The 27,516-nt window shown below is 34.7% G+C and overlaps 1 protein-coding gene across 3 annotated transcripts in view; it reads right to left on the bottom strand.

Moving 5' to 3' along the window:
* Positions 1-27,516, bottom strand: part of DDX4 (DEAD-box helicase 4) — a 51,987-nt gene that overhangs the window by 12,541 nt on the left and 11,930 nt on the right. The window contains exons 4-9 of one of the 3 annotated variants that reach the window (XM_037529733.2): positions 26,507-26,584; positions 20,254-20,304; positions 11,361-11,420; positions 3,949-4,005; positions 2,923-3,003; positions 1,467-1,514 (exon numbers count right to left, since the gene is read on the bottom strand). In XM_037529733.2, coding sequence (XP_037385630.1) covers positions 1,467-1,514; positions 2,923-3,003; positions 3,949-4,005; positions 11,361-11,420; positions 20,254-20,304; positions 26,507-26,584 — 375 coding nt within the window. Of the gene's footprint in view, positions 1-1,466; positions 1,515-2,922; positions 3,004-3,903; positions 4,006-11,360; positions 11,421-20,253; positions 20,305-26,506; positions 26,585-27,516 lie in introns of all 3 variants that reach the window. The other 2 variants (XM_037529732.2, XM_037529734.2) reach the window with 2 other exon arrangements.

Consider the following 27,516-nt stretch of genomic DNA (forward strand, 5'->3'; position numbering starts at 1 on the left):
TGTTCTATATTACTATTTTTAAAGGTGTTATATCTCTTTCCTAATTCCCGTATTCCTCAACAAGGAATATATTTCCTAAAAGGAACTACAGTCCTAAAAGGAACTGTATTGGGGTGTCCCCAATACCACCCCCAGGTTCTATAATTTACTAGGTTTTATAGGACTCCGAACATAATTGTACTTATGGCTATAGTGTATTATGTAGTTAAAAAGATCAGAAGCAAGATAAACTAAAGGAATGGCACATGGGGAAAGTCCACAGAAAAACCAGGCACAAGCTTTCAAGACTCCTCTCCCACTGGTATCACACAAGACACATTTATTTTACCAGCAACGAGCTATGACAATTCACTGCAAATTTTATCTACCAGGGAAGCTCATCAGAGCTCATCAATATTCAAGGTGCTTATTAGGGGTCATTAACGTAAAGCCCCTTCTGCCTGGCACATACCAAAATTCTGTACTCCCAGAAGAAAAGCAGGTATTCAGCTAAAACCAACCACAATACCGTATAGTTTTAGGCACAGCGAGTCACTCTTACCAGTTAGAGCCATAGGAACCCTCCTGAAATCCAATTCCCAGATGCCAGACAAGGGCCAACCATGTAAGCAGGATTTTCAAAGAATAGTAGCTAGGCCTCTGTTAACTCTTTTCTATATGCTACCTTTTTGATTTTTAAACAACTAGTCATATATTATGCCGTGTCAGGTTCTATTCACAAAACAGAATAAGGACTGCATTAGATTTGAAAAACTAACCACATAGAACATTTTTACCATTTGAACTAATTTCCTTGCCTTGTGTGCCCACAGATCTTGAAATCTTTTTCAAACAAGATGTGAGTATTTGTGGAAATTGTGGCTTAGCTAATCATTAATAATCTCTTTCTATAGTGATGAATCCAAGAATAATGGCAGGGGGTAGGCGATGAGGCAGTTTAAGGGAGTGGTTGCTTTGAATACTCTTAGACAATAATGATGACTTTACTGATTTACTAGTTTGGAAAGCATTTTAATTTTTATGTGGTGTATGAGTACTTATAACTAAAAATATTTTAGGGTACAAAGTCATACGTAGTAAATATTCTTTATCCTCTATACCAAATAACTAAGAAAAAAACCCTAATATTAATATAGTAAGGATTTATACATACAGGTATATCTCAAGTTTTAATATTTGCATGGTATACCATTTTATGCTTTTTTTTGAAGAATTTTAAGTGATTTTTCAGTGTTTACTTATAATAAGTAAAGGTTTAGCGAACATCCTTACTTACCTATTAAGCAAAAACATTTATAGTACATAATTCTTATAACAGAATTGCTAGATTGATGAGCACAAACTCTTTACAATAGGCTGTAAATGTACTGCTCAGAATGCATTAAAACTGTAATACTTACCTTTCATAACTTAAACTTGTATTACAGTGTGTCAGCTGAATATAGGCAAACCAAGTAACAACTCACCTCGTCCACTTCCACTGCCACTCCTGCTTGGATAGGTGTCACCATTACCTATAAGGCATTTTTCTGTAGATTACTATTTAGAGACAATAAAAACTTCCCCTAAAGCCCATAACCATATACCTATATCTATTCAAGTATTACTTACTCAGGATTTCTAGTCCCTTACTTCAACCATCTATCTTTTAATTTAATTAAATTTTTTTCATCATCTGAACATTTTACTTAAACAGTTCATTTTTTTAAAAAAAAGCAATGTTAGGTTCAAAGCAAAATCAAGGGGAAAGTAGAAATTTCCCATATTCCTGCTGCCCCCCAATCATCTGTACAGCTTCGCCCATTACCAGCATCCCCCCCTAACTAATGAAGCTACATTAACGCAACATAACCACTCAAGATCTATAGTTTACACTAGGGTTCACTCTTGTACATTCTTTGGATTGTACATTCTGTGACTTTGGACAAATGTATGATGACATTTATCCATCATTACAGTATCATACAAAGTATTTCCACTTTCTGAAAAAAATCCTCTATGCCCTATCTATCCAGCACTCTCTCACAGCAACCACTGATCATAGGGTTTAACCCTCTCTGTGTAGTTTTGTCTTACCCAGAATGTCATATAATTGGAATCACACAGTATGTACTCTTCTTAGATTTGTTTCTTTCACTTAGCAATTTGCATTTAAGATTCCACCATCTATTTTCATAGCCTGACAGTTCATCTCTTTTTAATGTTGAATAATATTCCATTGTCTGGATATACCAGTTTATTTATAAACATTTGAACATTTCCATCAACAATTGTATTATTGGGCCTCCCCGGTGGCGCAGCGGTTGAGCGCTGGGTTGCGAAGCTGCCCGCAGCCTCAGCGGCGCCGGTTCAATCCCTGGCTGCTCCCCGGCCACCGGAGGAGGGTCCCACATGGTGCGCAGACCTCTCCTGCCGCCCGCTGCTCCCCTCAGCAGTGTACTTCGGTCCTTCTGCCTGCTCTGCTCCCCGCTCTGGCTCTGGTGAATTCTCTCACCCTCCCGCGCTTCTGACTGTACCCAGTGCATGTATAAACAAAGCAAGCAAACAAACAAATAAATAAAATAAATAACATGCCTCTATAAAAAAAAAAAAAAAAAAAAAAAAAAAAAACAATTGTATTATTTTTTTCATTTTCTCCTCAAATCCCCTCACAGAAGTCTTTGATACCAATGCAAACTTCATAATTCTTCCTACAATTAAAAGTATAATTTAACCTCAAATTAACTGATTGGTAAAAGAAAACAAATCACAGAACACAAATTTTGTAACGGATGCAAAAATTCTAGTATTTTTGCCTACAGATCTTAAAGCAGAGAAAATCATAAGCCAATGTAGTATACTTAACATATATCAATATTACTAATCCTAGAGCTAAATACATTTATGAATGGTTCATATTCAGTAATAAATTTTATTTCTCACCTGCACCACTGAAGACTGATCTTCTAGAACCAAAAAGGCCACCAGTGCGTGGTGTGCTCTCTTCTTGTCCATATTCACTATCTAGATTTGCAGGCAATAAAATAACATTACTTTTAAGACATTTTTAAAGTACTCAATAAAGGGAAAAAAATTGTGTGCATGAGGCTAAAAGATGTGCGGTAAGATAGTTAAATTTAACTGAAGTCATGAGTATTTTTCCTAAATATTGCACAAAGAATTTCTCCATAAATTATTTCTTTCAATTACAAATTACTTTCTCAAAAATTAAAATTTTTCTGTTGAAGATGTTAGGGCCAGTGCTATACCAAAACATGATATAAGCAAATTAAGTCACCTCCAAAAATAAAGTTTCTGCTCCCCAAAATTTCACATGGCATCACCTCATTCTTATTCTCCAGAATAGCATCCCATGCTTCCACTGTTGCCAAATCAAATTTTGAACAACTACTCTTCAAATTCCTACACTTCAAAAATGACAATTCACTAATCTATTACATTTCTATTCAACCATTATTATAAATTTATGTTTTTAGCTTCCAAAGACACTAATTTATCATCTTCCATTAATAGACACATGCAATCCAACATTGAATTGAATACAATACCCTTGCTCCAAAGGACTGACAGCTGGAGGAATTTTAGGGAGGAAGCCACATTCATGGATAAAGCCATATAGAAGGTCATCTGTTTATATGAACAGTGATCATTATCAAGCCTCTAAAATACTTAATAGTATGTAACATTAAAAAACTGAGTCATACAAATATCTAAAAAAATTCACATATTTCAACCTAACAATATGCAATTACATGTGTCTAAAAATTATATAATGTAGGAGATTATGTACCAGTTACTATGCTATTTTCAATTAATTCTCATAACCATGTTATGTGATAGGTAATTTTTTAAATCATTTCCTTCTTAAAAGATGAAGCACACCATTTGCAATCCACTACTAACTTGGACTTCCTAGACCAAATCCTCCACGGCAACCTCGGAAACTACCTCTTCCACCTCTTCTGGTTGATCCTGAAGCTTCAGAATCATTTCCATCTTGATAGCCTATAATATTGAAAACACAAACACAAGAACACCACAAAACACAACAAAATAATCTTAACTTAAGGCTTGTATAATTCAATTACTTTAAATATTTTAAGGCATAAACAGGTACTTACTAAAAAGAAATTCCATATTTGAACTATAAATGTTCCTATTTACTAATACAAATAAATAAGTTATGACCTTTTTTTTTTTAATTAAAGAACTGCTTTCTTTGGGAATCAAAACTAAAAGTAGCTAAAAGGGAGAAGTGTAACTTGTAAGGCACTGAAAGTTTCCACAACTGCACCATTAAGTGGATTGCCACAATCTACAGGATTCATTAAATGTTAGGCTTGTACTTTCTCCCTACAGAAAAGAGGAAACATCTTACCTAAAGGACAGAGAACAGGCACATATAAAGTTTTATTTTCTGTTATAAACATTATATTTCAACTGAACATCAAAAAATCAGCAGAAATAATTCAAGAAAAATTTGATCCCACCTGGGGCAGAAAAAAGATCAATTCAAGGCCAAAAAGCCAACTGGTCAGGAAATAAGGAAATAAATGATACTGTTTTGTTTATAAACTTTTAACTATTTACACCTAAAAAATTTCATCAGTAAAAGTAAAAATTCTAGATGTGACAGTTGTTGATATGGATTTTATGTGTAATACTGTTTGTAAAGTGGGCAGAACAATTCAAAGTAGATTCAGTTATATGTTTATAACCAAAATCTTACTGAGCATGTCACAAACTAGTAATATTCTATTTTTCAATACTTACACCTACTTTACTCTAAATTATTTATGCCTTTATTTAAGAAACTTTGTCAGTTTCTCTCTTTTCCAGAAAAGCTTTTTACCTATCTTACTCTTTTTTTACATATGTTATTTTCATGTATGTATATAAGAAACATGCAAGTTTAAAATACACTAAAATGAAAACCTACAGGCCCCCCATCCAGTTTAAGACTAAAGTGTTCCCAATGCATCACAGTCCATTTGTATCTTTTGCCCTTTATTTTTCTTCTCTCCTTCCCTAAACATCTGTCCCCATCTAACCAGAATCCTAAATTATTCCTTGCTCCTTGTAGTAACAACTACAACCTTTATTGATTTTGAGATTCATATAATGGAAGCATACAGAATATATTCCTCCTTTTGTTTCTTTTATTCATCTTTGCTTTTGTTGATCTGTGAAATGGTACTTCACTTTTACCATTAAATAACTCTTCATTGTTTATTTTCCTGTCATGTCTATCAACTTTTATACTTTCTTCCTTTTTAATTATGTAATTATAGTAAAATCACCAGTTTTTTTTCTAATGACTGCACATAAAAATTTTCCTCTAAAAGCTACTTCTTAACCAGCTTTAACTGTATCCCTTAAGTTTTGATGTGTTGATTTTACTATCATTAAATTCTAAATATTTCATTATTTCTGTATGTATTAAAAAACTGAAAAATTCAGTTTCCAACCATAAAAACTAGGTATTTTATTACTGATTCTACTTATATTACACTTTAACAAGAGAACATAATCTACAATATTAATTCTACAGAATATTTTGGCACTTCTTTTGGTCTCAAGAGATGGTCAAATTGTATATTATTTTCCATATATGCCGGAAATGAATGTGCAATGTATAATTTTTCCAAACAAATATTATACAAGTTTAGTGCTGGTATTCAAATATTCTACAGTCTTACTAATTTTGAGTGACTATTTCTGAGGAAGATTTCAACCTACTGGGTTGAAATTTTTCCTTATGTTTACTTTTGCTTAATATATTTCAAGAATATGTTGCTAGGTTCAAACCATGCTCAGAACTGTTGTCTTGCCAGTGAACAAACATTTTATCATAAGTATTTCTGACATATGTCTGATGTTGTCTCCCATATTTATACCAGATTTTTTCATTACTGGAGTAGCTTTTTTTATATTTTTCAATTTGCCACTGAAATGTGTTTAGAAATAATAATTGCTGACCTATTTTTATTTCTACCACAATACGCTGTGTTTTCTCCTAAGTTTTTTTTAATGCTTTTTGTTCTCCTTTCTTCCTATTAGATTTCTTCAAACACTGTATTTCATTCTGTGTTTTTACTGATATCCTTCAATTTCACCATATTTAAGAAGTAGACATATAACTTTTAACCTTGTCTCCTTCTTCCAAAAGTCTGTCCTTTATTGGATTTCCTCCACTATTATTATGCCAGATTATTTTATTCTTTTCTTGATTATTCTTCAATTTTAACATTATGAAATCCTTAGTTTCAATATATCCTCCTTCCTACTGAGTTGGCAAAGAATGTAATTCTTTTCACTTACTTATTTAGTTCTTTCTTCCTTTTCAAACACCTGAATTAATGATCATTATCATTATTACTAGCCTATCCAGTCCTTTCTTTAGGTTTGCCAATATGTTTATAAACTTAATTTTTATGTATTTTGGTTTATCATTGCTTCCTACTTCTTTCTTCCTGCATTCAGTTTCCGTCTTACTAGTATATATGATTTAGGAGTTCTCCTGCATTTTTAGTTTTCTTTTTTATTAATGTATATGATTTAGGAGTTCTTTCTTCGTTGGTATTAGAGTATTAAATACCTTTGAATGGCATTATTCCTGAAACATAAATAATCTGAATATAGCCATTTGGGTTCAGAGCTATTGTCCCTCAGTATCCCTTATTCTACTATATTATGATCTCTTAAAAAAAAAAAAAAAAGAGTTCCACTATCAATCTACTTCAATTTTTCCTTCCCCCCTTCTCCACTCTCCTCTAGTTTTATCTTTGCATTATAATTTGAATCAGGTGTAAGAGTGTGGATTTGTTTTTAATTTGCTCAAGACTCTTGTACCTCTTAAAATCTGGAAAGGTCTCGTCTATTCTCTTTGAATAGTCTCTTTTTCCTTCTTTGCCTCCTCCCATTTTCTCTGTTCTCTCCTCTGGATATATTTACACATATGTTGGAATAACAGGGCTTCTTAATTCTGTCTTCCATAATTACCTTCAGTTTTGCATTTCCAAATTTAGAATTTCCTCAGATTTTTTTGATTTGTTTATTCATCTATTTGTCCTGTTTAATCCATGTATAATGTTTTAATTATTCTTTTCTGTAACTTCAAATGGGTTCATTTTCAAATCTACCTTTTCTGCATAATCAACAACTATATAATACCTCAATACCTCTGGTATCAATAGTTCAATGAGCAGATAATCAAACTTTTAAATAAACTCACTCTTCTTTTGTCACAGCTGATGAAAACTACAAGTTATATAAGGAGCTTAATAGAGGTAAAGCTAACATATGTAAAATAAAAAATCTGCATGATATTATTAAAGTAGGGACAGAAATTTCATGTATTCCACATGGTCTTAAAAATAATGATCTTTGGGCCTCCCTCAGGCCTAGGGTGGTGCTATCAAGATATCACCAGCCACTGCAGCATGAGTTCGATCCCCAGCCAGAGAGCCAACCCACACGGTGCAGCAGACCTCTCCTGTCTCACCCACTGCTACCCTCAAGCAGTGTATTACAGTAGATCCATCAGTTCTGCTCCCCACTGTCTCTGGTGAATCCTCTCACTCCCCTCCTCCTTTACATCTGGCCTACACCCCAGTTCTTCTACACAAAAATAAACAAACTTAAAAATAATGATCTTTCTTAAACATCTTAAAAGGCAGGAGTGAGACACTACTCATTTTATGTAATTTTTTAAAATGTTGAATGAAAAAGTTGCAAAAGGTAGATATAACATTAAACATTTATAAAATAGGAAGCTCACACCCCAATGTAAAAACAAGTAACTTCTGGGAAGGGGAAATGTAATACAAAGGAACAGGTATTCCAACAATTTTTAAATTTTTTTTTAGTATTTGAAATATGACCAAATACTCCTGTTATATAGTCATATAGGTGTTTGTATTAGAATCCTTTGTGCTTTTCTGAGTTCCTGAAATATTTCAAAATGTATTACTTTAGATGTCACTTTTCATAAAATAACATTAACTTCTTTTTTAAAGGTGTTATCATTCCCTTCATGAATTCTATTCCACATGTCATAAGGGAGAGTTGACAAGCTCTTATAGTTCTTATGTTTACTTTTGCTTAATATATTTCAAGAATATGTTGCTAGGTTCAAACCATGCTCAGAACTGTTGTCTTGCCAGTGAACAAACATTTTATCATAAGTATTTATGTCATATGTCTGATGTTGTCTCCCATATTTATACCAGATTTTTTCATTACTGGAGTAGCTTTTTTTAGTATTATATTATTTATATTATAATATATATAAATATATAAAATATATAAATATATATTATATTTATATATTATATATATATATTATTTATATTATTATTTATATTATATTATTTATATTATTTGGTAACAATCTTCAGAAAATGTGTCCATATGTCACTTAAACTTTGAAAAACAGAAATGTGATCATCTTTTTTATCTTAAAAAAGGTACTTACCAAAATATAGCCAGTTCACTGAAACATCAATATATAAAAGTCAATTATTTGTATATACAAGCAAGAAAAATAAAAACCTTGAAAATATAAGGATCAATGAAATCAGTGAAATGGTAAAGTAAGTTAGTTCAATCTGTTACTCCAAAAGATAGGGACCAAAACTGTCAGAATTAATCTTTTCAAGCTCTGAAAATTAAGCAGACTGTAACAACCTGGGAACATTCACTTAAAAAAAAAAAACAAACTGATTCTCAGTTAAGAACAGTAACTTTGCGGCATATTGTATCTAACCCCAATTCCCCACCCTCTAGCAATTCTACCTTAAGGCATAGACCCAAAAGATAACAGAACAGGGATTCAAACTGATAAATGAATGATCATAGCAGCATTACTCTCAATAGACAAAAGGAGTAAAAAACCCAAGTATGTATCAACAGATGAATGGTTAAATAAAATGTGATATATGTACACATACATATGTGTGTGTTTATTAGAATATTATTCAGTCAAAAAATTGGAGTGAAGTTCTGATGCATGCCATAACAGAGATGAACACTGAACATTAACATGTGAAATTAAACCAGACACCAATGGGCATATATTGTATGATTACATTTACATGACAAATTTAGATGAGGCATATTCAGTCTCTCAGAGACTGAGAAGAAAAAGATATGGGGAGACTTAGTGCTTAATGGATACAGGTTTCTGCTTAGATGATTAAAAGTTTCGACAGAGATGACAGTTGCACAGCCCTTTGGATTTATTTAATACCACTTAAAAACAGTGACAAATTTTTATGTTATAGCTATTTTGTCACAATAAACAAATTAGAGTTCATTTCCCAAGCGCAATTGGAACTATTAATCTACACATCCAAGAAATTTAACAAACTCCAAGCAGGATAAATTAAGAAAGACCAACATCAAATATCAACAAATGGTTCTGGGACCAATATGCAAAAGAATTACAAAAGAATATCAACATGCAAAAGAATTGAGTTGGTCCCAGCCTATACCATATACAAAAATGAACTCAAAATGGATCAAAGACTTAAATGTGAAAGCAAAAACTATAAAATCCTTAGAAACAAACAGATGAAAATCTACACTAAGTATGCAAAGGATTTTCTAGGTAAGACACCAAAAGCACAAGCAACAAAAGAAAAACTAGATAAACTGGATTACATCAAAGTTTTTCAAACTTTTGTGCTTCAAAGGACATTATTAAGACAATCCACAGAAAGGGAGAAAATATCTACAATTCATATATTTGTGATAAGAATGTGGAGAAACTGAAAACCTCATACATTACAGGTGGGTACATAAAATGGTGCAGGTGGTGTAGAAAACATGCTGAGTTCTTCAAAAAGTTGAACATATGAATTACTACAAGACTCAGCAATTCCAAATCTATGACATACTCTGGAGAAATAAAAACATGCTCACACATGTTTATACACATGAATGTGTATAACAGCATATAAATCATACTAGCCCACAAATGGAAACAACCCAATGTCCATCAGCTGTTGAATGTGGTGTATCTATACAATGGAATAGTACCAACCATAAGAAGAATTAAGTATTGTCATATGCAACAACACGATGAACTGTGAAAATAACATGCTAAGTTAAAGTCAGACACAAAAGATCACAAGTTATATAATTTCATTTACATAAAATGTTTGGAACAGGCAAATCCATAGCCATAGAAAGTAGATTAATAGTTGTCAGAGGATGGGGAGAGGGAAGAAATAAGACTAAGCACTAACAGAAACGGGGCTTTTTTGAAGAAAGGGAAATGTTGGGAATTGGTGATTCATACAAAAGAGTGGATGTATTTAAAACCACTAACATATAAACTTTAAAATGGTGATGTTTATGTTATAGGAAATATTAGCTCAATTTTAAAAATGCATCACAAAATACCAAGTACTCAGGTGTAGAAAGGTGTACGAAGACTATCACCAAAATTATGAAACATAAGTAGGAAAACATGAAGACCTAAATAAATGGTATGATTCATAAGTTGGAAGATTTGGTATTATAAAGATGATCATTCTCCTCAAATATTCAATGTAATCCCAATAAGAGTCTGATCAGATTTTTTTCTGGAAACTGATAAACCCAAAGGAATAAGAATAACCCAGGTAATCTTGAAGAAAAACAAACTAGGAATTTACACTACCAGCTATCAGGACTGATTATGAAACTACAGTAATTAGACTACATTACAATGGTACAAAATCAGAGAAACTGACCAATGGAATGGAGTCAAATCTACAGTTTCACATTTATACACAAATTTAGGATAGATATAGGCACTCTTGTAAAGAGGATCCTAGTTCAACTGGACATCCATATTTGGGCAAAAATATATCCTGAGCCCTACTTACACTATATACAAAAATAAATTCAAGTCAATTATAATCTCAATATGGAAGCTAAAAAGATAAAGTTTTGAATGGACAATAGAAGAGAGTATCTTTATGAATTTAGAGAAAGCAAACAGTTCTTGCACAGGACCATAAAAAAGAAAATACTGGCAAATAGGGCTTAATTAAAACAGTAACTTCTATTCACTAAAAGACTCCCTTTGCCACATAATCTATAATGTGACTGACCAAGATTTACACAGTTTCTCTTTTTTACTTTGTGACACATTCTGGAGATCTTGGGGGGGGGCGGAAATCTAGTGACATTAAAAAGTGAGAGGAGGGAATCCTACTGAATTAGTCACTCAGGTATTCACAGCATAAAACATATACAAAGTATCTCATCTAAAGATTTTTACCACCAGATTTTTTTTCTTTCTGCTCTTCGTAATCAGTTTTGTGAGTTTAGTGTCTTAGGTATAAACTGTTCCAAAATGTGGTCCTTACCGCCTCTCTTGGAAAACCCTCTGTTCCGTGTTTGATTATCTTCACAGTCATTATTAGACTCTTGAATAAAAATTTAACATGTAAATAGCATCTAAATAATTAACTTTAAAGAACAGCATTGTTATAAGATGAATAAAAAAAAAATATTTTCTTAGGTTAAAATACGAGCTTTTAAGTCTTAAAATAATTTTAACAGAAATACAAAAATATATTCAGGTATTACTTATAGATCTAAAAAATGAATACTGCATTTATAATTGAGAACACACTATTTGCCAAGTGCTAGACATGAGCCAAAATAAGATTTTCATAAATGTCAGTTTGACTAAAAATGTTTTCAGGAACATCTAAACTATTAGGTAGTCAAGTTATATATTCCATAGACCACTAGAAATACAAGTTTTGTTTTTAAAATGCCATCATCATTTCCCTGTAATTTGCCTTTTTTAATAAATCTGAAACATCAGTGTTTTTAATACATGCAATCTTCCCATACTTATCCTAATGAAAGAATCTGGGGATATTGTGGTTTTCCTATTTTTAATGGTGTTATCAAGCAATATTACCAAAGGCTAAATACAAGCAGTATGAGGATAACTACACTGAAGGTTGCTAATCTGGAAAATTGGTTAAAAATAAATTCTCACAATGCATCTCCAGAGATATTTTGAAAGAGTGGAGTGATATCAAGGAATGAATAATTTTTCAAAGTTAAAAGTGTATTTTACTGAGATGGGCGGAGCAACATGGCGGCGAGGAGACGCTGCGAGTAAGATCTCCCATTAAAAAAAGTGAATAGGGAGGAAAAGCGGCAGGTCCCAGTGAGAACTGGGACACGGAAGATAAACGGACGACTCCAGCAAACTACCCGAAGAAGAAAGTGGCCATAAAAGAGGACTAGAAGGGAGGGAAGCGCAGAACCCTGCTCCCCTCCCCCGCCCACAGAGGCGGCACTCTCCGACCGGCAGAGAGGAGGGAAACAACAAACCAAAACAACCAACAAGAACAAACGACGCAGCAAGCGGGACTGTGCGTGGAAAGGAACTATTGCAGCCACCACACCCCATGAACCGGAGCTGAGGCGAACCCTGCAGGATTCGCCGCGGCGGTGAGCGAACGGCTCCGGGCGCCAATAGAGAAGAACAAAGACCCCGGGAGACGCGCACACAGCCCAGGCTGCCGGTAAGCTGGCGCGGAAACGCAGCGCGCTCGGGGAGCTTGAAAAGCAAGTGCAGACCGGAATCGCGGCTGCCCAGGTACCCGCGCCTGCGACCTAGGCTTGTGGGGAGACGACCTAGGCTTGCGGGGAGACGCGCGGAGGTCCTCACTGAGGTGAAGGTCCCTCCCTGAGTGAGCAGGAACCAGGCACCCGGGCACGGGAGCAGTGCAAAAGGCGCCATTCCCGCGCCACTGAACTGGGCTACAGCCCGCGTCCTGGAACTGAGGGCTTTGAACTGAGACCCGGGGCACGAAAATTCGGGGCGTGGGTTCTCCACGACGGTGGGGCACAAGGCAGACACAGCACCCCAAAGCTGTTGAGGTGTACCCTACCATTCCCGCTCTGCTCCCTGTCCCACGGGGTTGGGGGGACGAAAAACAGCCCCCCAAGGACACTAGGAGAGATCTCTGGCGCCACCTAGTGACCAGGAAAAAGTCACTAACACCCCATAGAACAGGAAATTTCTTAAGACTACTTGAAAAGGGCAGAAGGCTTCTGCAGTGGCCAGCCGGGAAGTTATTCCACGCCAGGCCCCTTCCGACCAGCAGTCTGAGCTCACAGAGGGAGCAGGCACTCACGTCCGGGGCAGACCGGGGGCGCAGAAGAGTGTGCCTGAAACCGGAGGCGCAGGGACTGCATCCCGCTTCGCCATTTGAGAACAGGGACATTTCCTCAGTAAAAACTGCCTAAAACCAGCAGAAAGCTCCCCCAGAAGGCAGAGATGGCTCCTGGAAGAGCCAGAGGGGAGCGGAGAAGTTCACCCAAGATGCCAGTCAGTCCGAGCATCACAGTGTCCCAACGCATACGACAAATTAGAAAACAGACAGTAGGGAGTAGAAGAACCACACGCAACCTAACAACTCCTCAGGAAAGAAGCACACCACAAAAAGAAAACCACTCCCCAGATTGCAACGACAGCAACTTGGAAGAACTTCTGAGCCTTCCAGAAAGAGAATTTAAAATTGCCATGATTAAAAAAGTGATAGATCAGAAGAAGGAAATTGAGTCCCTAAAGAGGGAAAACAATGGTCAGAAGAATGAAATTGAGTCCCTAAAGAGGGAAGTAAAAGAAATGCAGGAGATCAAAGAATTAATGGAGGAACTAAAGAACTCCGGGAAAAGCAAGGAAAGCAGAATAGATGAAATGGAAGAACGAATAAGTTCTCTTGAAGACACAGAAATAAAAAGAACCAAAACAGAAAAGGAAAGAGAAGTACGAAGGAAAAAGAATGAAGAAAGACTTCGGGAACTATCTGACTCCATGAGGAAAGGAAATATAAGAGTTATAGGAATTCCAGAAGGAGAGGAGAGAGATGTAGGAACAGAGAAAATATTCCAGGAGATAATTGAAGAGAACTTCCCAAATGCGAAGAAGGAGCTGAAAATTGATATACAAGAAGCAAGAAGAACACCAAACTTCCACGACGAAAGGAAAAACACAGCAAGACACATAATAGTAAAGCTCCCAAGAATCCAGGACAAGGAAAAAATAATGAAGCTGACAAGAGGAAAGAAACAGATAACATTCAAAGGAAAACCAATCAGGCTGACATCAGACTTCTCTGAAGAAACACTACGGGCAAGGAGAGAGTGGAGGGACATAGTCAACAGACTCCAAGAAAACAGATGCCAACCAAGAATACTCTATCCCGCAAAGCTCTCTTTCCTCCATGAAGAAAGAATATGGACCTTCCCAGACAAGAGAAACTCCGGAATTTCATTACGAATAAACCCCCACTCCAAAAAATACTACAAGGAATCCTAAAGCCAGAACCACAGAGGGACGAATAACAACGAAAGAAGACCAAAAAAAAAAAAAAAAGTTATTAAAAGAATAAATAAAATCAAAGGAAAGACAAACATAATGGCAAATACAGATGCTAACATATCAATATTAACTCTAAATGTAAATGGACTAAACTCTTCAATAAAAAGACACAGAGTGGCAGCCTGGATTAAGAAACAAAACCCAACCTTTTGCTGTCTCCAGGAAACACATTTAGCTACAAAAGATAAAAATAGGCTCAAAGTCAAAGGATGGAAAACAATCCTACAAGCAAATGGGCCAAAAAAGAAAGCAGGAACAGCTATACTTATATCAGATAAAACAGACTTCAAACTCAAAAAAATAAAAGAGACCCAATGGTCACTACATTATGATTAAGGGGACAATACTTCAAGAAGAAATAACACTCATTAACATATACTCACCAAACGAAAGAGCACCAAAATATATCAGACAACTGTTGTCCTCTCTGAAAACAGACATCAGAGAAAACACATACGTAGTGGGAGACTTCAACACACCACTATCAACAATGGATAGATCAACAAGACAAAAAATAAGTAAAGAAACTAAAGCTCTAAATAAGGACCTAGAGCATTTGGGCTTAACAGACATCTATAGAACACTAAACCCAAAAAAAACGGAGTACACATTTTTCTCAAGCGCACACGGATCATTCTCCAGGATCGATCACATACTGGGGCACAAGACAAACATCAACAGATACACCAAGATTGAAATCATACCAACCATCTTTTCTGACCACGAAGGCATCAAACTAGAAATAAATCATAAAAGAAGGCAAGGAAACTATCCTACCTCATGGAGATTAAAAGCCACACTACTGGAAGACCACTGGACTAACGAGGAGATCAAAGAAGAAATTAAAAAATTCTTTGAATTGAATGACAAGGAGGACACCAATATCCTAAATGTATGGGATGCAGCAAAAGCAGTAATAAGAGGAAAATATATAGCAATAGAAGCTCACATCAAAAACAAGAACTCAAAGAAACAACCTAATCTCGAAGCTCAAAGATCTAGAAAAAGAACAACAAAAAAACCCCAAATCCAGTAGAAGAAAAGAAATAATAAAAACCAAAGCAGAAATAAATGAAATTGAAACTAAAAAAACAATCCAAAAGATCAATGAAACCAAGAGCTGGTTCTTTGAAAAAATAAATAAAATAGACAAACCCCTAGCCAGGCTCACAAAGGAAAAAGGGAGAAAGCACAAATACACAGGATCATAAATGAAAGAGGAGAAATCACAACGGACACAGCAGAAATCAAAAGAATAATCAGTAACTACTATGAACAGTTATATGGAAACAAGTTCAAAAATCTAGAGGAGATGGACAAATTCCTACAACTCTACAATCACCCAAAGCTAGATAAAGAAGAAATAGAACACCTAAACAGACCAATTACAAGCAGCGAAATTGAAATGGTAATCAAAAACCTCCCCAAAAACAAAAGCCCAGGACCTGATGGATTTACAAATGAATTCTACCAAACATTCAGAGACGAATTAGTGCCTATCCTTCACAAACTCTTCCAAAAAATTGAGAAGGAAGGGACAATACCAAACACGTTCTATGAAGCCAATATTACACTAATACCAAAACCGAATAAGGACAACACAAAAAAGGAAAACTATAGGCCAATCTCCCTAATGAACACTGATGCAAAAATCCTCAATAAAATTTTAGCTATCAGAATCCAACAATGTATCCATAAGATAATTCACCACGACCAAGTTGGATTCATTCCAGGGGCACAAGGATGGTTTAACATCCGAAAATCAATCAACGTTATCCAACACATCAACAAAAAGAAATATAAAAACCATATGATAATATCAATAGATGCTGAGAAAGCTTTCGACAAAGTGCAACACCCATTCATGATAAAAGCCCTTGAAATTCTTGGGATACAAGGAACATACCTCAACATCATAAAGGCCATCTATGACAAGCCAACAGCCAGTATCATTCTCAATGGTGAAAAGCTGAAAGCAATTCCATTAAGATCTGGAACAAGACAAGGATGTCCACTCTCACCACTGCTTTTCAATATAATACTGGAAGTCCTAGCCAGAGCAATAAGACAAGAGAAAGACATCCAAGGAATCCAAATAGGAAAAGAAGAAGTCAAACTATCACTCTTTGCAGATGATATGATAATATACATAGAGAACCCCAAAATCTCCACAGAAAAACTAATTCAACTCATCGGTCAGTTCAGTAAAGTGGCAGGATACAAAATCAACATGCAAAAGTCAGTAGCCTTCCTATACACAAACAATAAATCTGAAGAAGAAGAAATCAAAAAAAACCACCCCTTTTATTATTGAAACAAAAAAATCAAATATTGGGAATAAATCTAACAAAAGAGGTAAAGGACCTATACAAAGAAAACTATAAAACACTGTTAAAAGAAATAGAAGAAGACACAAAGAAATGGAAAGACATCCCCTGCTCATGGATTGGAAGAATAAACATTATTAAAATGGCCATCCTACCAAAAGCAATATACAGATTCAATGCTATTCCAATCAAAATCTCAATGGCATTCTTCAAAGAAATAGAACAATTATTGATGAAATTCATATGGAATCACCAAAAACCCCGAATAGCCAAAGCTCTACTGAAAAAAAAAGAAGGAAATGGAGGCATCAAACTCCCAGACTTCAAACTATACTACAAAGCCATAATCATCAAAACTGCATGGTATTGGAACAAGAACAGACATACAGACCAAAGGAATCGAATAGAAAATCCAGAAATAAACCCACAGATTTATGGTCAACTAATCTTTGACAAAGGAGCAAAGACTATGCATTGGAGCAAAGAAAGTTTGTTCAATAAATGGTGCTGGGAAAACTGGGTCGCTACATGCAAAAGAATGAAGCTTGACCACTACCTCACACCATACACAAAAATCAACTCAAAATGGATTAAAGAACTAGACATAAGACCTGAAACCATAAAATACATAGAAGGAAATATAGGCGAAACACTACGGGATTTGCACATCAAAGACATCTTTACAGACACATCACCCAAAGCAGTGATAGTGAAGGCAAAGATAAACAGCTGGGACTACATCAAATTAAAGAGCTTCTGCACAGCAAAAGAGACAATAACAAAAGCAAAGAGAAACCCCACCAACTGGGAGAACATTTTTGCACCCAACACTAATGATAAAGGACTGATCACAAAAAATCTGCAAAGAGCTGATGAGACTCAGCAACAACAAAGAAAATAATCCAGTCAAAAAATGGGCAGAAGAGCTAAAAAGAAACTTCTCTGAAGAGGAAATGCAAATGGCCAACAGACATATGAAAAAATGTTCAACATCACTTGCAATCAGGGAAATGCAAATCAAAACTACCATGAGATACCATCTCACACCAGTGAGAATGGCACATATTAAAAAAACTAGCAACAACAAATGTTGGCGAGGATGTGGAGAAAAAGGAACTCTTCTGCACTGTTGGTGGGAGTGCAAACTGGTCCAACCACTATGGAGAGCTGTGTGGAGATTTCTGGACCTACTAAACATAGAGCTTCCATATGATCCAGCAATTCCACTCCTAGGTATTTACCCAAAGGACACAGAAACATCAATTCCAAAGAGCACCTGCACCCCTATGTTTATAGCAGCACTGTTTACAATAGCTAAGCTTTGGAAACAACCCAAATGCCCAAAAGTAGATGACTGGATCAAGAAGATGTGGTACATATATACCATGGAATATTACTCAGCATTCAAAAAAGATAAACACATGCAATTTGCAGCAACATGGATGGCGCTGGAAGGGATCATGCTCAGCGAAATAAGCCAGAAAGAAAAGAAAAATACCGGATGGTCTCACTCATAGCAGGAATCTAGAAAACTTAAATAAGGGACCAGGAAAATGAATATAAGAAAGTGAAAATCAAAATCAACAAAAAACTATGAACCAGAGACACTTTTTGGGGGGTGGGGGGCGGGAGGGGAAGGATTGGGGTCAGAATGGGGCGTTTGCAATTGTATGGGGGAATATAAAAATAAAATTTAAGATTAAAAAAAAAAAGTGTATTTTACTGATACAACTTTAGTTATAGTAATAACTAAACTTTCTAGAAGATTACAACAAAGCCACATATGGGAAATATAGTGGGTTACAGGGTTTTTGTTTTTAACATGTCATTATTGTTTAACATTTTAGAATTTTAAGTCACAGTGATGACATATAATGGCTAAACAGCTTACCAAGCTATTAAGTTCCTTTGCAAAAGTACTAACCTACATAACAAATAATACTGTTTTACTATAAAAAATAACCAAGAGCTCTTGCTGCAGACTCCTATTTGAAATGAAGTCAACAAGTACCAAACATATCTAAGAGTCTTCTAACATCAAGACAACTTTCTTGGAAGCAGAATTTAATGTTATAAGGGAAATTATCAGGAAAGAAAGAATTTTTAAAAGACTGGCTCTGGAACAATGATGTTGGTTACAGGAAAAAAAAAAAGTATGAATTAATTTGAGATCTGGTAAGAAAAATTAAGTCTTACATTGTCTTTGACCAATTATTTCCCTAAAACAAATCTATAGTTATTTTAACCACAATGGGAATTAAAATAAGCTAATGAGAAATTGGCAGACGGAAACCCTATGCACTGGTTTTGCAATTTCTATGAGTCTTTATTTCAAAACAAAAAATTCTTTTTAAAAAGTCTCTGTAGAGTTAGAAATTAAAGCCAAAAGCAAAAATAAGATAATGATCCCAAGATTAGTTACACTACACCCTATTAACTATATAAAAATAGTAATAGTAACACATATCTGTTTGGCACTGTTTTATATGTATTATTTAAATCCTCACAAAATTTTGAAAGCTGGTATTCATTTTGTACACAGAGAAAATTAAATACAGAAATTAAAAACATTTTTCAATGTTACACAACTAACAGGAGAGGAGGATCTGGGTCTTAAACTAGGGTATCCAATTCCAAAACCTGACTTCCTAATCACTACACAGCTAGAGGAAACTAGATTGCAGAGAAAAATAACCACACAACATGCTATCATGGGTGTGCAAAGTTTCTGTCATTATACTAAAACTTGTTCCTGGGTTTGCCAACAATTGTTGAGAATGAAATAATTCAATTCACGCGTGGGTGTTTTAATTATAGGAAAACTAAGAATGATGACAGAGGAAAAGTGGGTCAAAGAGAAGTAGATGGTTTTGGAGAAAGAAGTTCTTTCAAGCGCTGTGCAAACTGGCCTTGGTGTTCAAAAGTACTCTAGCCCACACTGAAAGTAGACAACTGGTAAGGAAGGTCTCTGCTAAATGATTTTGAGTATTAATTAAAGGTTGGAAGATAGGATCAAGTAAAAATGGAAAAGAATAAACATAGTGATGTTTTTCTTCTCTCCAACATTAGCTCTACATTATATGTTTTTAATTTGACTGGGATAGAAGAAAAAGCTGAGACAAGCAAGGTGTTGAGACTGCCAGTATCTTATTTGATATATTAAAAACCACCTTTTTCCAAAAGCATTTTAAAGTGATGAGGTTTAGAATTGGTTTTCATTTTGAGACTCAACTAACAGTGTAAGATCAAGTCTCAAATATTTAATGAAGATAGATGGCATCTACTGTTTACCATGATCATATCTGGCACTAAGTTTTGTGCTTTTTTATATAATTTTCACGTAGTCTACCTACAATCCATAAAATGGATGGTTCTCCATTCTACAGAATAGGAAACTGAATTGGAGAAATTACATCAATTTGCTCTAAGTCATTCAACTGGAAGACAGCAGAGCTATGATATGTAACAAAGTGTATTACACTGAAAAGAATCCATAAGTTACCAAAAAATTGAACTTACCTTTCCAGAAACCTGAACTATCACCTTCTTCAAACTTGTTATTTGAAAAACCTATGTAAAACATAATTTGAAAATATATGAAAGTAACAATTACCTGTAACTGTGGCTAAAAATCAAAACAAAACCTCATCAGGACAACTAGTTATGATGCTTTAAATAAGATAAACTACATACATCTATACATATAAATACTAAATGAGAGTTCATAGAAGCAGCATTATAATTTCTCCCTTGTGTCAGGTTATTAAGGTTAAAACGTCAACCAATCTTATGTTACCTCAGAAGTCGTATAGTCCTACAATATGTACATGGACACAACAGGGTACATGAAGTATAACCACCGTATACTTTCTATTCAAATTTTAATTAGAATATACCAAATTTTAAAATTTTATAAATTAACACAATCTCTTCATCCACTGGAGAAAACAACTAATTATAATCCAACATTCAATTATTTTTTTCTTCTCAGTGACAAATTCTGCCAACTTTTTGCTAACAGAATTTTAAAAAAACCTTTATCAAGTTATGCTTTAAAATTTCTCTTTAGGGCCTCCCTGGTGGTGCAAGGGCTTAAGATGCAACCTATCAAGCTATCCACAGCCAGCCTCTGCAGCACAAGTTCCATCCCCAGCTAGCCAGGGAGCAATCCAGATGGCACAGCAGACCTCTCCTGACTTGCCCACTGCTCCCCTCAGCAGTGTACTTCAGTCAATCTGCCCATTCTGCTCCCCACTCTGTCGCTGGTAAATCCTCTCACCACCACCTCCAACACCTCTGGTCTGTACCCCAGCTCTTGTATGCATAAATATTTATAAAAAATTTTTTTAAAAATAAAATTTCTCTTTAACAAAAACCTGTGTCTAGACTTATGAACCTATAGCGCAGACATGTCTCTAAAATTAATTTTAAAAATATTCATCACAAGAGCTAATAAAACTGAAGATAGATGTCTGTCTTTTAGAAAGAAATTAGAAAACATCATTAGAAACAGTTTATATGTTAGAATCAGGTGTGCAATTGGGAGTTTTAAATTTTGAGCATGCTTCACCATTGGTTCTAGTGATGCTATATAGCATAGGAGCTGAGAGTATGGACCAGAGAGACAAATTGATTGGGATCAAATTCACCTCTGCCACTGGCTAGATGACATTGGGCAATTTACTTCAACTATCTCTGTTCCAGATTAATCTTCGAAATTGGGGAGATAATACTATTACTTAAAAGTCTGAGTATTAAATGAGTTAGTACATGTTAAGCACTTAGTATCTAAGTGCTTCATATAGCAAAGACTCAATAAATGTTAGCTGTTATTACTTTAGGAAGGAAGGAGTGAAGAAAGGAGAAGGAGGAAAGAAAAAATAATAGATGATTTCACTCATATGTGGAATATAAAGAAACAAAGCAATGGGAACAAAAAATACAAAGTAAAACAAATCCTTGAAGTTTGACAACAGTTTTGAGGCTACCAGAGGGCAAGGTTAGGGGTAGGGATCAAAGGGTGAAGGGGGCCCAATGTACTATGATGGAGGATACTTGGGGCTCTACTGGTGGGCATGGAGTGGTAATATTCATCTGAAAAGGTGTGCACCTATACTTCTAAATCATATTCAGTGTTAAATATTGTAACATCAATAAAAATAAACAAAAAAGAATTCATCAGTAATAAGCCATAAAAATTTTAAATATGGAGTCTTAATAAAATGATCTTTAGTGCAAATATATAGTGGGAATATATGCCTTAAAATTCAATGTCAATGTAGGATGCCTATCAGGTAGTATTTAGCCCAAACGATTAAGTATAAATTGCACTGAATTATGACTTCTTTAATATAGGACTAATTACCTACTATTTTTGACAGGTGCCAAATTTGTATGCAAAATGTACACATATTAACTCACTTAACATCCAAGGTTCAACAAAATCTAACGTCTCTTCTATTACAAAACTCCATGGAAATGGAATACAAAATTAGCATATGGAAGCAAGTGTTCTATGGTCTTGATATTGATTGGATGACAAAAAAATCTCCCTTGAGTATATATATAATTTCAAAATAAAGTTAATCCCTACAGAAGAGTATAATCACAAACTTAAGTGTTGGGTTTCCAAAATGCTTGGGAAGATCTTCCATTGACACACTAGTACACTTGATCTTAATGAAACTCTACCCAAGTTCTGATCTACAGAACTTTTTTCTTTTAAGAGAAAAAAACAATTTCAAAGCTTCTACTGGTTCTTTATTCCACTACCAATGAAAATTCAGATTCATCTTTGGAAGTATAAAATTGTTCTCTCATTTGGGGAGATAAGGGAACGGTCTTGTGTAAAAAACAAACAACAACAAAAAACCCACACAACTGGAGTTCACCTGTGGGTTAAATCAACTTGAAGACAGGTAGCATGGCAATTAAAAAAAAAAAAAAAAAAAGCTAAATGGAACAGCAGTCACACCCAAAGCAGCATAAACTGCTATAAACCATGACTAGGAAAGTGAAAACATTTCCTTGTGATTCTATAGAAAGACACATACTTTCTAAAGATCTTAAAGGGAATATAAACTCAAAGACTAAAGACTTGGGGTGACTCATGTTCTGATTGTAAAATATCCTAAGCAGGTTACCTCTGTTTCCAAAACCCTTTCCAACTCCAAAGCCACCCTTTGTGGATGTATTCTTTTTTATTAGACTTGCCAGCATCTGAAAAAGTTCAGATAGAGTAAACTCTTTTAACATATAAAATTGTGTCATGAAAAATATGGAAATACAGAAAAATAAGGAAATTTTTTTAATAAGTTAATTTTTTAAATTAAAAAACTAGGAATTAAATGAACCTTTGGGATAAGGGGTTCCCAAGGATGAGCAGTGAGTAGTATAGAAGCTTACAATTTAAACAGACATAATCTACCTGTAACTTCTTTTTTCAAACTCTTAAATTATAATACCAAGGTAAAAACATAAAAAAAAAAAAACTGGTGGTGAAATACAGCTTTCTACTAGTTATTTTACTAGTGACCTTTAATCAACTATGATTTTCTGTATACTGAAACCCAAGCCTCACCCTCATAGAACAGTTATTTACACTGTGCCCCTGTGCGAATCATTGCTACTGAAAATTTTATACCTTTGTCCTAATTAACTTTCTCAATCTTTCCACTTTCAAAATTAAAACTAGGGATCATATACTAAAAAATAAAGCTACCACTCCCTTCATTCACCTTGTCACCCTTCCATAGTATTTCCCTCTATCAGCCTTCTTAGCTTTCATCTCCCAGTACATAACTCTGAAAACCCGAACATTTTTTTGTTGTTGTTGGATGGTATCATCTTATTTTCAATTTTTTGAGTCATCATCATACAGTGTTCTAAAGTGGCTGCATCATGTTTAACATTTATACTAAGAATGCACTAGGTTTCCCTTTTGTCCTCATCTTCACCAAAACTTATATTTCACTTGTATTTTTTTAATAAGTTAAATAATTTATTCATTTTAACTGAGGTAATATTAGGGTGCCCCCAGCAGATATCACCACCATAGTGCACTCACCACCAACTCACCCATATTCCACCACCACAGACCACTGTGCTTCCTTCCCTCTTTGTTCTTTCCCTCCCCCGACCCCTCCCCATATTGGTATTTCAGTCTATAGTCAATTACCAAGGGTTACTATTCCAGCTTGTCTTTATTAGACTCTTAATTTAGTTATTTTATATTACGAATATTAGTGACACCATCTGATATGTATCTTTCTCCTTCTGACTTCTTTCACTTAACATTATCCTTTCAAGTTCCATCCATGTTGCTGCAAATAGCATGAGAGTTTATCTTTTTTGATTGCAGATTGGTATTCCATTGTGTATGTATACCACATCCTCTTGATCCACTCATGTGTTCTGGGGAATTTAGGTTGTTTTCATAGTTTAGCTATAATAAGTAGTGCTTTGAGACACCTCCACACTGCTTTCCATAGGGCTGAACCAGTTTGCATTCCTACAAGCAGCGTAGGAGTGTTCCCTTTATTCCACATCCTCATCAGCATGGGTTTCTGGTCTTTTTGGCCATTCTCACAGGTGTGAGATGATATCTCATTGTGGTCTTGATTTACTTTTCTTTAAGTGATTGTGAACATTTTTTCATGTGTGTGCTGCCCATTTTAATGTCTTCTTTGCATAGGTATCTATTTAGTTCTTTTGCTCATTTTCTGATTGGGTTATCGTTTTGTTTTTGTAGCGTTTTATGAGTTTTATGTATATCTTTGGTATCTATCCTTACCTGGATATCAGATATTCTCCCATTCAGTAGACACCAACATTTTAATTCAAACACCAAACAACTTCCCATACTCACACATTGTGAATATCTAATATTTTTACCTTCCTACATACAATTCCTTCAGCAAAGCATTCCCTGTTTTCCTGTCAAAATTCTTTTTACTCTTCAAAAGTTCAGTTCAAAGGTCATCTAGTCTATAAAATCTTCCTGAAGTTTTCAGTCATAATAAAGCCATCCTCCACTTTTCTGCAGGATACTATGTATCTTTTTAGTAATATTTCTTTCCATGTGTTTCTCTGCCACTAGATTAAAAATTTTGAGGGCAGAGATGCTATGACAAAGAAAACGTTTTTAAAAAAATAAAATCAAACTGGAATACAATTCCAAAAAGGCATAAACTGCCACTTTATCACTGGGAAAAATATTAAAGCATTATCTTGTGATCGTCAAGCTGTCTTCTATATCTCTGTAATAGCCTAAATACAACCGTTAATGAACTGTGAAATTCTTAAAGCCACATGCAAAATTGTATATAACTATTTTCATCACATCCTGAAAACATGTGATTCAAGAAGTTCAGACTGTTTAGGTCATACCTCACAGAACATGGAAAGTTATTATTTTTTATTATATTTCAAGCAATTAAGAGAGAATATCAAAAACACATTACTAGCTATACAAGTTCTGAAAAAATACAGAAATTGAAACTAAAATATTAGATGAGTCATAAGCCAAAGAAATTATACTCATGGCTCTATGAATTTCTGGAATGATATGTACTATAAATATAACTTTTTAAAAGTATTAACATTCAAGAGAGTTTTGATTGGAAGTTTAATGTGTATTTCATAGAAATAATAATTTGTAATAAAATCTGTCACTTCAATGGTTTTCTCATCTAAAAAGGCTTTATTCAACAATGTTTAGAAGTCTCAATTAAAAAGTAACACATAAGCTATTCTAAGACAGGGCTTAAACATATTCCTGAATGTAATAGTAACGTATTATTTCTAATGTTAGTACCAGCAAACAAAATGGACACTTAAACCTCTTAGTAAACCATTACATGATTCGTCAATGCATATAATTGCTATACATGTTATTACCATTAGTAACAAGAACATGTCAAAGTACAATATTCACATGTGTTAATTACATCTAAACAAGCAATTAAGCTCCCCAAGTTTCAATGAAATATACTACACATCAACTTTAAGTTTCCAATGCATAGAAATATCTAGAAATAGCAATTAAGTTTTTCAAAGATTAACATAATAAATTCAAGACTGTTATGTGTATTTAAAACTGCTGATTAGTCCTAGTTTATGGCATCCCGTAAAAGAAAATGGATTTCAAAATAATATTAATTTGATATCTCAATAATGCTTTATCACACCATAATAACACATATTTAACTTATATGAAATAGTATAAAATATTTCAGCATTTTAATAGTTTTTGAGAAATAAAATATTAAGAAAAATTTCTCATCCTAATCTCTGAATGCTTTTACAAATACTGTTCTCAGGCCAACTTTGGAAATCATTAATCATAAACACATTTAGTACCCCTGATTACTGTGATCATTTTACCAAATATACAGCTAAGAAAAATGTCCTATGTCATTTATATTTCAATAGCATCCACCTACTATTGCTATTTCTAATTAAAAAAATAACAGCCACAAAGATAAACTTCTTTTTGAATTCCTTAGGTTTTAAACAAGAAAATAACCAAAATAAATTACTGGCCATTAAAAAAATGGTGCTGTGAAGCAATTATTTTTAACTTCTATAGCTAATCAATTTAACTATTTCCTACTATACTATAAACAAGTATGAAACAGCAAAGAAACACTGACATTTGATAAAATTATTCAAAGTCCAATGTACACTGAACTACAACAGATTAAGCCTTGCTTAAAACTTCCACAACACTATCCATTCTATTCAAAGTTGAGAATAAGGCAAAGTAACTTACCTCTGGTACCCAAACTCCGCCCAGTGGCAAACCCACTTCTCATGAAATGATCTCTTCGAGAAGGTCCGTCATCTATTTCTAAAGCAAGTAACATTTGTCAGTTAAAATAACAAATAATCTTGGTGATATATAAATTTGAATCTTTTCATATGCCACCTATGTGACAAAGAAGTAATTTATAGAAAAAAAAGGGAAACAGACCTAAAAAAATGGGCTATCAATAAGAATAGGTAGTTCTAAATTAAATAAATGGTGATGAAATCTCACTCATAACTAAAGTAATTGTAATTCAAAAGCAGGAGACAGCATTTTTCAATCACATGACTGGCTGAAATATTAAAGTTTGCCAAAGCCAAGACCTATAATACAACTTTAAAACTGGATCAGCCCTGAGCTTAATTAAAAAAAAAAACATGGGTTTTGAAGATATGAATGTCTCCTCTGGATATACTCACAAAATAACAGATAGATATAATAATGTTTTGATAAGTATGAAAATTAATATACAGAAATCTTAAATGAGGTCAGGAGGCTAGAAAAGACTTCTCACAAACAGGCAATCTGCAGACTACATGAAGTGACGTTGCCTTGCAGAAGTGATGAGCTTCTCTGCTCCAGCAAGTTCCTCCTTGCTGAGCAACAGTTCCATCAATGACAGAATGTCATAAACCAAGTACTAAGCAGCCGCCACACACAGAACTCTCATTTTCGTCCAATGAACTCTTTGGTTCTAACAGTCCCTCTAAAATCTGTATAAGTTGGGGGACTCCCCTGGTGGCAGAAGGCGGTTGAGCGCCATGCTGTGAGGCTGTCTGCAGCCTCTGCAGTGCCGGTTCGATCCCGGCCAGCTGGCCGGCGAGAGGCCCACATGGCGTGGCAGACCTCTCCTGTCTAGCCCACTGCTCCCCTCAGCAGTGTATTTCATCAGTCTGCCTGTTCTGCTCCCCGCTCTATCTCTGGTGAATCCTCTCACCCTCTTGTGCATCTGGCCTGTACCCCAGTTCTTGTAT

The sequence above is a fragment of the Talpa occidentalis genome, unplaced genomic scaffold, assembly GCF_014898055.3.
Source record: "Talpa occidentalis isolate TD23 unplaced genomic scaffold, MPIMG_talOcc4v2.1 talOcc4.6, whole genome shotgun sequence".
Taxonomy (NCBI): domain Eukaryota; kingdom Metazoa; phylum Chordata; class Mammalia; order Eulipotyphla; family Talpidae; genus Talpa; species Talpa occidentalis.